Source organism: Rhinopithecus bieti, unplaced genomic scaffold (assembly GCF_001698545.2).
Source record: "Rhinopithecus bieti isolate Rb0 unplaced genomic scaffold, ASM169854v2 scaffold_42772, whole genome shotgun sequence".
Taxonomy (NCBI): domain Eukaryota; kingdom Metazoa; phylum Chordata; class Mammalia; order Primates; family Cercopithecidae; genus Rhinopithecus; species Rhinopithecus bieti.
Window position 1 is genome coordinate 276,226 of NW_016818842.1, and position 9,698 is coordinate 285,923.

The 9,698-nt window shown below is 48.0% G+C and overlaps 1 protein-coding gene across 2 annotated transcripts in view; it reads right to left on the bottom strand.

The window, feature by feature from the left end:
- Nucleotides 1-7,345: 7,345 nt before the first annotated feature.
- Nucleotides 7,346-9,698, bottom strand: part of IFT22 (intraflagellar transport 22) — a 7,549-nt gene continuing 5,196 nt past the window's right edge. For both annotated transcript variants that reach the window (XM_017857684.1, XM_017857685.1), the window contains 2 exons: nt 9,027-9,229; nt 7,346-7,966 (listed from right to left, as the gene is read on the bottom strand). In XM_017857684.1, coding sequence (XP_017713173.1) covers nt 7,818-7,966; nt 9,027-9,229 — 352 coding nt within the window. In that variant the 3' untranslated portion in view covers nt 7,346-7,817. The remainder of the gene's footprint in view (nt 7,967-9,026; nt 9,230-9,698) is intronic.

Below are 9,698 nucleotides of genomic sequence, written 5' to 3' on the forward strand. Positions count from 1 at the left end.
AAAAAAAAAAAAAAAAAAGGGTTAGATTGGCAAATTTTATGTTATGGATAGTTTGTCACAAGATTGTTAAATTTGAAAAAATCCTGAGTGATTAAAATTTTTAGGTTTATAATACAAAAACAAAACATTTCCTTTTTTTATTTTTTTTTATTTTTTACTTTTATTTTTTCATTTCCTTTTTTTTTGAGATGGAGTCTCACTCTTGTTGCCAGGGCTAGAGTGCACTTTGCCATATTGGCTTACCGCAACCTCCACCTCCAGGGTTCCAGTGATTCTCCTGCCTCAGTCTCCCAAGTAGCTGGGATTACAGGCATGCACCACCATGCCCGGCTAATTTTGTGTTTTTAGTAGAGATGGGATTTCACCATGTTGGTCAAGCTGGTCTCGAACTCCCAACCTCAAGTGATCTGCCCACCTTGGCCTCCCAAAGTGCTGGGATTACAGGTGTGAGCCACTGTGCTCAGCCCAATCTTTACCTTTGAAAGGAATGATTGTTGAAATCATCCCTCTGGGCCGGGTGCGGTGGCTCACGCCTGTAATCCTAGCACTTTGGGAGGCCGAGGCGGGTGGATCAACTGAGGTCGGGAGTTCAAGACCAGCTTGACCAACAGGGTGAAACCCCGTCTCTACTAAAAATAGAAAATTAGCTGGGCGTGGTGGTGTGCGCCTGTAATCCCAGCTACTCGGAGGCTGAGGCAGGAGAATCGCTTGAAGCTGGGAAGTGGAGGTTGCAGTGAGCCAAGATTGTGCCATTGCACTCCAGCCTAGGCAACAAGAGCGAAACTCCCTCTCAAAAAAAAAAAAAAGAAATCATTTCTCTGAAATTTCACATTTAAACATATTTATACCCCAAATCATGTTTTCAGTACTGTTCAAAAGGCCATCTATAAAATGCATATTTCAACATAAATGATTTTTCAAATATCTAACAATATGTGACATTCCAATATAGATGATTATGTTGATATTATTTAGTTGTAAAAAAGAATAAGGCAGGCCGGGCAAGGTGGCCCACGTCTGTAATCCCAGCACTTTTGGAGGTCAAGGTGAGCAGATCACCTGAGGTCAAGAGTTTGAGACCAGCCTGGCCAACATGGTGAAACCCGTATCTACTAAAAACACAAAATTAGGAGGGTGTGGTGGCACGCGCCTGTAATCCCAGCTACTCAGGAGGCTGAGGCAGGAGAATCGCTTGAACCCGGGAGGCGGAGGTTGTGGTGAGCCGAGATCGCACCATTGCACTCCAGCCTGGCCAACAAGAGCCAGACTCCATCTCAAAAAAAAAAAAAAAGAATAAGGTGGCTCTGCGAGTACTGACACAAATCCCTAGTATAAAAAGTGAAAAATGGCTGGGCGCGGTGGCTCACGCCTATAATCCCAGCACTTTGGGAGGCTGAGGCTGGCAGATCACGAGGTCAGGAGTTCAAGACCAGCCTGTCCAACATGGTGAAACCCCGTCTCTACTAAAAATAGAAAAATTAGCTGGGCATGGTGACGCTTGCCTATAATCCCAGCTATTCGGGAGGCTGAGGCAGGAGAATTGCTTGACCCTGGACCCGGGTTGCAGTGAGCCGAGATCGCGCCACTGCACTCCGTTTTAAAAAAAAAAAAAGTGAAAAATGAACACTTTTGTGGAAAAGTGTAAACAGTCTGCTCCCATTTCTATTAGCTAACACACCTGTGTGCACACGGAGCTTTCGGTCCAGTCTGGAACGGGAGGGCGGGGCCTTCCCAGGAATGAGGGGGCGGGGCGACCCGGACCCTCCAGGGAACGCCCTTGCGTAACTCGCGCACTTGGGACCGGTTCCCGCCTAGGACCACAGGCTCAAGATGGCCGGCTAGATGCATCCGCCACGCGCCTCTCCTCCGAAAGGAACCCAAGGAGCCGGCAGGTTTTCACACTTGCAGCAGATCAGCTGAGAGAACGCGGGATTCAGTCAAGAAGCCACGGGGAGCTCGAGGAGCGGAGCAGAGGCACCCAGGCAGCCTTTGCAGAGAAGTCGGATAGGCGGGGACGGCTCGTAGCTCCCGCGCGCCGGGAAAGGGTGAGTGAGAGACCACGGGGTTCCGTAGTCCCCACACGGACTTCCGCAGCCACCTGACCCTCGCGGGCCTCCAGAATAGGGGGCAGCGGCGGAGAGATTCCCCAGCGGCGTTGCAGGGGCCCACGTGGAGCCCATGGGCTTCCCTGCCCTGAGCAGCTGCAGCTTTAGCTGCAGCCCCCGCCACCCGGAGTCCAGCCCCGAGGGCAGCTCCTGCCTTGCCTGCGGTAACCGCCGCAGCCAGCTGAGGGCCAGGGAGGGAGAGGGAGGCCGGGCGCTCTCAGGAGTCCCAAAGGATAAATAACCCTCTGCTGCCTGCGGGACCCAGACGCGAACCAACTGCGCGCCCGCCCTGCCTCACCTGAGCTTTCCGCCGGCAGCCGGGCGGAAACCAGTCCTTCCCTGTCACAGCCAGAGCCCAAACCCCGGGGGCCTGAGGACAGTCCGCTGGCGGCTCCGTCCCCTGAGGATCTTGAGCACATGGGCCAGGGGCCTGAGGATTGGTGGCTGTTCTGCCCCTTCCGCCAGCGGTGGGGCCTGACCACTCCTCCCCGAGTCTGGGGTCTGGGGTGTGGGGTCTGGGGTCTGGGGCCCAGCCTGTGGGATACCACCACAGGCCACCTGCCGGCCAGGGGAGTCACCTGCCCGCCCAACCCATGGCAACCACCTCCAACACCAGCAGAGACGGCCTGGGTTCTGGTGGGTTGCCCCCCAACTGCCCTCACCCACATCACACCCCCTGGTCTGGGGCCTGGGATCAACTACGAGCTTAGCTGGGGCTGCCACTACCAGGATTCGAGCAGGGCACCTAGAGGACCCCAAATTGCTCCCCTGAACCCATTAACGCCACAGCCAGCCTACACCGCTCCTGGGTTTAAGAAGAGGCAAGCTCAGCCCCACCACTGGGGCTCAAAGACTGGCCCACCTTAGCCTCCTAGTCCCCAGCAACCACACCCTAATAACCACACCCTAAACCTCCCAAGAAATCATACAGAGCCTACAATACTACCCCAAATCAAAGCCAAAGTGCCCCACCTAACCAACACCCTATCTACATTTTCAGGAAGAAGTCCTCCCCAACAAAGTGAGTTCACAAACTTGGAAGAAGCAATTTACACAGGATGCGCAGATTTCAACAGAAGGACACAGAAAACATGAAAAAGCAAGGAAGTGGGACGCCTCCAAAGGAACCCAGTAATTCTCCAGCAACAGATCCCCATCCAAAAGAAATTCAAGAAATGCCATACAGAGAATTGTGGAAACTGATTTTAACCAAGATTAGGGGGAGTCAAGAGACTTCTGAAAAAGAAAGTAGGGAAATGTCAGTAGCAATTCTGGATATGCTTGAGGTATTTACCAACCAGTTACAGAGTTTACCAGAGCACGAGGCAAATGCGGAACTGAAGAAATCACTGGATGAAATACAAAGTACACTCGAAAGCTTCAATGGTAGACTAGATCAAGCAGGAAAAATACTCTCAAAACTTAAAAATCTGAAGCCTTTTTCTCAATTCAAAGATTTAAAGGGTTGTACTCTGGCCATTCATGTGAACAAAATCTGCTGGGTTAATTGTTATACTGGGGTCTTGGATAATCATTAAAGGTGAAATGAAAATAATTTCTTTTTGAGGTGGTCAATTTTGCAAGACGGGTTCTTGTTAGGCAGCAGTCATGGAAAGATGATTTCGTTCAGTTGACATTAATAGTACTCTTGGTAATCCAACAGGTGAATGTGGTTCAAACTAAATTGCCAGGGAATTGTCGTGGTCTAGAAAAGCCACTCTCTCCAATAGACTGCTCACACAGCTACATGTCAGCCCTCCTCACTGTGAAAGTGACAGACACCCTAGCATTTTTATTCTTCTCCCTTAGGTGCCTCAACTTTTTCTCCCACTCTCAGCTGTAAAGTGCTATATCTAACATTTGATCTACTTAGTGTATTTTCTTGTTGACTATGTTAAAAAATTACAAACATAGCAATTATGAATAAAAAATAACTCCATGGCCAGGCACGGTGGCTCACGCCTGTAATCCCAGCACTTTGGGAGGCTGAGGCGGGTGGATCACAAGGTCAGGAGTTCAAGACCAGCCTGGCCAAGATGGTGAAACCTTGTCTCTATTAAAAATACAAAAATTAGGCCGGGCGCGGTGGCTCAAGCCTGTAATCCCAGCACTTTGGGAGGCCGAGATGGGCGGATCACGAGGTCAGGAGATCGAGACCATCCTGGCTAACACGGTGAAACCCCGTCTCNGTCTGTACTCCACTTTTCAACTGGATATAGTGTCCATAATCAAGGTCATCTAAATAAATATAATGTTTTGCAGGGTTTTTTTTTTTTTTTTTTTTTTTTTTGACAGAGTCTTGCACTGTTGCTGGGGCTGGAGTGCAATGGTGCGATCTTGGCTCACTGAAACATCTGCCTCCTAGGTTGAAGCGATTCTCCTGCCTCAGCTTCCTGAGTAGCTGGGATTACAGGTGCTCGCCGACACGCCTAATTTTTTGTATTTTTAGTAGAGTCGGGGTTTCACTATGTTGGCCAGGCTGGTCTCGAACTCCAGACCTTGTGATTCACCTGCCTTGGCCTCCCAAAGTGCTGGGATTACAGGCATGAGCCACTGTGCTTGGCACTTTCTTTTTTTTTGAGATGGAGTTCTGCTCTTGTTGCCCAGGCTGGAGTGCAATGTCACAATCTCGGCTTACTGCAACCTCCGCCTCCCGGGTTCAAGTGATTCTCCTGCCCTAGCCTCCCAGGTAGCTGGGATTACAGGCACACTATCACTCCCAGCTAAATTTTGTATTTTTAGTAGAGACGGTGTTTCACCATGTTGAACAGGCTGGTCTTGAACTCCTGACCTCAGAATTTCCATCCGTCTCAGATTCCCAAAGTGTTGGGATTACAGGTGTGAGCCACCACATCCGGCCTTTTGGAGAAATTAAATGCTTTTAACCTTCCAAAGTATCCTGGGTGAACTGTACACCCATGCTGCTAGCAGTGTATACGCTAGAGCCAGAAGGTGAAAAAACCAAAATGTCCATCAACAAATGAATGGATAAAATGTGGAGAGAATATTATACCACCTTAAAAAGGAAGGAGATTCTGATACATGCTACAAGGCAGGTGAGCCCTGAGATCATTAGGCTCTGGGAAATAAGCCAGTCACAAAAAGACAAAAAATAGTGTAGGGTTCCACTTATATAAGGGACTTAGAGGAGGCAAAGTCATCGAGACAGAAAGCAGAATGGTGGTTGTCAAGGGCTGGGTAAGGAGGAATGGGGAGTTGTTAAGTGGGTACAGTTTGAGTTAGGGATAATAGAGGGTTCTGGGGATGGATGGTGGTGATGGCTGTACAACAATGTGAGTGTATTGAATGCTACTGAACCATATACTTCCAAATGGCTAGAAAGGTAAACTTTGTTATGTATAGTTTATAGATAGTTATGTAACAGGATAACGAAACAGGGTCGCTAAAAACAGAGTAACAAAACTTGAAAACATCCCCAGTGACCAGGTAAATCTTTTAGGCTTATAATGAAAATAGCAATGCATTTCTTATTGTAACTACTTTAAAAATAGTTTTAAACTATTTTTAGTTGAAAATAAACTAACCACATTCTTTTTCTAGTCTGCCACAGTCTTGATTTCCCAATCATGTTTTTTCTTTTTTCTTTTTTTTTGAGACAGAGTCTTGCTCTGCTGCCCAGGCTGGAGTGCAGTGGTGCAATCTCAGCTCACTGCAACCTCCACCTCCTGGGTTCAAGCAATTCTCTGGCCTCGGCCTCCTGAGTAGCTGGGATTACAGGCACCTGCCACCGTGCCCGGCTAATTTTTGTACTTTTAGTAGAGACAGGGTTTCACCATGTTGGCCAGGCTGATCTGGAGCTCCTGACCTAAAGTAATACACCCGCCTCTGCCTCTCAAAGTGCTGGGATTACAGGTGTGAGCCAATGCACTTGGCCTTTTTTTCTTTTTTTGTTTGAGACAGTCTCACTCTGTTGCCCAGGCTGGAGTACAGTGGCACAATCTTGGCTGACTACAACCTCTGCCTCCCAGGCTCAAGCAATTCTTATGCCTCAGCCACCTAAGCAGCTGGTATTACAGGTGTGTGCCAACACACCTGGCACATTTTTGTACTTTTAGTAGAGATGGGGTTTCGCCATGTTGGCCAGGCTGGTCTCGAACTCCTGGTTTCTAGCAGTTCTCCCATCTCGGCCTCTCAAAGTGTTGGGATTACAGCCGTGACCCGCTGCAACTGGCCAGGCACTTCAATTTTTTTTTTCTCTCTCTCTTCTTTGAGATGGAGTCTTGCTCTGTCACCGGGCTGGAGTGCAGTGGTGCAATCTCAGCTCACTGCAATCGCCGCCTCCCAGGTTCAAGCAATTCTCCTGCCTCCACCTCCTGAGTAGCTGGGACTACAGGCACGCCCCACCACGCCCAGCTAATTTTTGTATTTTTAGTAGAGATGGGGTTTCACCATGTAGGCCAGGATGGTCTCTATCTCTTGACCTTGTGATCTGCCTGCCTCGGCCTCCCAAAGTGCTGGGATTACAGGCGTGAGCCACCACGCCCAGCCAGGCACTTCACATTTTATGTCACTCTGTATGTCTGCAAATAACTGAGAAAGTGCCACAATATTGATTTGGGGGTTACAAACATATTTTAGTAAGCAAATTATCAAATACAAAATCTATGAATAACGATCAAGTATACCTTCATTTGGCATGTTAAGTACCCCAGGTTCCCTCATTGAGGGAGGGCAGCATATAAAACTTATTTAGACCTCTTTTTAAACATTTAATGTAATTTAATCTATTTGAGACATGGTGTCTGTCACCCAGGCTGGAGTATAGTGGTGTGATCTTAGCTCAGTGCAACCTCTGCCTCCCAGGCTCAAGCAATTCATATGCCTCAGCCACCCGAGTAGTTGGTATTACAGGCGTGTGCCCACACACCCTGTGAATTTTTGTATTTTTAGTAGAGATGGGGTTTTGCCATGTTGGCCAGGCTGGTCTTGAACTCCTGGCTTCAAGTGATCCGCCTGCCTTGGCCTCCCAAAGTGCTGAGATTACAAGTGGGAGCCACTGAGCCCCACCTAGAACTCTTACAGAGAATGAAGAATGCGTTTTGATTTTCTTTTTTGCATATCCAAGACATTGCACTCAAGTTTCTGAATTGGCCTTACTATTAGGTTGGCGCAAAAGTAATTGTGGCTTCTGCCATTAAAATTAAAATGGCAAAACCACGATTAGTTTTGCACCAAGCTAATATTTACGAAAATGGAATGAGTTCCGCGAGGGTGGGCATTTGTGTCTTTTTCATGCATGCTGTCTGCAGTCAGCAGCTAGGACAGCGGTGCACACACAGCAGGTGCTCAACCCGTCGGTGTTTGTTGGGTAAATCAAGGAATGAAAATTACATTCAAGCCAACACACGTGATTAAACTACTCATGTATCATTGGGCTGCAACGGTTACAATTCCACAAACTATATAACTGGACATATGTGAAGGTGGTAAATCCCTCCATTTTATAGGTCTTTGGGAAGTTCTGGGGCCAGGAAATCTGAATTCGATGATAGGATTTTCTAAACTGAATTCAGGACAGAGCATAGATGGTCTGAGTGAATGCCCTGCGTGACAGGTGCCTTCCTGCAGGTAGGAACACTTCCTCTGCAGTCACAGGGAGAAGAAAACATCAGGAGCTGGATGTGATTTCAGATCTGCACCAAGAAACATGCTGATTTCACTGGGGAGGTGGCAGTCCCAGGTGAAGGCTGGCTAGGTCATAATTGACATCTCCTCCCTGTCTCTGCTCTCAGACATGGAGTTGATTATGCTTTTTAAATACTTTATGAATTCCATCCGGATCTCCTCAGGGTCATCTTCCAGGTTCGAGTGCACCAGCTTCAGCTTGTTCAAGGGTGGCGCTTGAAAATGAAGATAAGGTTAATTAGGCAAGGAGTTTCAATGAGGGGCCCTTTCTAGCTCCCAATGAAACTTCTAGAAGAAATTTAACTTTCTGAAGTTCACAAATCAAGTTGTCTTCCTTGACACCAGAGAACAGAGAAAGGGTTTGCTATACTGCCACCTGGCAACAGGATGAAAACCTTACAAACCACTTTCCAGATCTTCTGTTCTTAAACCAGAAAGGAATAGATTCTCTATTATTCTCATTTTGTTTCTGAGTATTTTCTGACTTCTTTTTCAGGATTACTGTGTCACCTTTGGGATGTGTGTTATGTGAATTGGAGGTTTTTCTCCAGAAAAGTTCTTTCAGAAAGAGTGCCACCCCAGTCACACCCAAGAATAGCGACAAGCAGGATTTTCCCACTCTGTATTCTGTTTGTTTTTTTTTTTTTGAGACAGAGTTTCACTCTTGTTGTCCAGGGTGGAGCGGGGTGCAATGGCACAATCTCAGCTCACTGCAACCTCCACCTCCCAGGTACAAGTGATTCTCCTGCCTCAGTCTCCTGAGTAGCTGGGATTACAGGCGTGCACCACCACCCCCGGCTAATTTTTTTGTATTTTTAGCAGAGATGGGTTTTCACCTTGTTGGCCAGGCTGGTCTAGAACTCCTGACCTCAAGAGATCCACCCGCCTCGGCCTCCCAAAGTGTTGGGATTATAGGCATGAGCCACTGCGCCCGGCCTTTTATTTATTTATTTATTTTTTGAGATGGTGTCTTATCCTGTCACCCAAGCTGGAGTGCAGCGGTGAGATCACTGCAACCTCTGCCTCCCAGGCTCAAGGAATTCTCCTGCCTTAGCCCCTGAGTAGCTGGGACTACAGGCGCCTGCCATCATGCCTGGCTAATTTTTGTATTTTTAGTAGAGACAGGGTGGACTCACATGGAGTGGGCAACAATTGCCTAGGGTACAGAAGGTGCTCAGTAACTGGACAGAGCTGCTGGTTTGTAGGACGTGGGGCAATATGTAGGTGTCCAAAACATTCGAGACAAAAGAGGAAGAGAAATTCCAGTTTCCTTACACAAAGACAGGCTTCCTTTATCATCTCCAGAGCCTGGTTTGTGGTGTGCAATTAGCATACACTGTGTGTCCTGTAAGGACTGCTGTTGGACAAAGCAGGAATACCACATCTCAATTTCCTTCCGGTGGCTTGGGATGTCAGCATTGAAGACGATCACCACTCCATGAGCATCCTTCATCAGGGCCGGCCAGCAGGACTCGAACCTAGGAGGAAGAAAAGGAACAAGAGGGAAAGTTAGGTCATTCTGGTTTCTAACTGTGGACTTTAAAAAGAATATCTTAGTATTAAAAGTTGGTCTATAACCGCCCGGGCGTGGTGGCTCACTCCTGTAAGCCCAGCACTTTGGGAGGCCGAGGCGGGTGGGTCACGATGTCAGGAGATCAAGACCATCCTGGCTAACACGGTGAAACTCCATCTCTACTAAAAATACAAAACAAATTAGCCGAGCGTGGTGGTGGGCTCCTGTAGTTCCAGCTACTCAGGAGGCTGAGGCAGGAGAATGGCGTGAACCCGGGAGGCGGAGCTTGCAGCAAGCTGAGTTTGCACCACTGCACTCCAGCCTGGGTGACACAGCGAGACTCCATCTCAAAAAACAACAACAACAACAAAAAAACAGTTGGTCGATGACTTCCTTTTTTTTTTTTTTTTTTGAGACGGAGTCTTGCTCTGCCG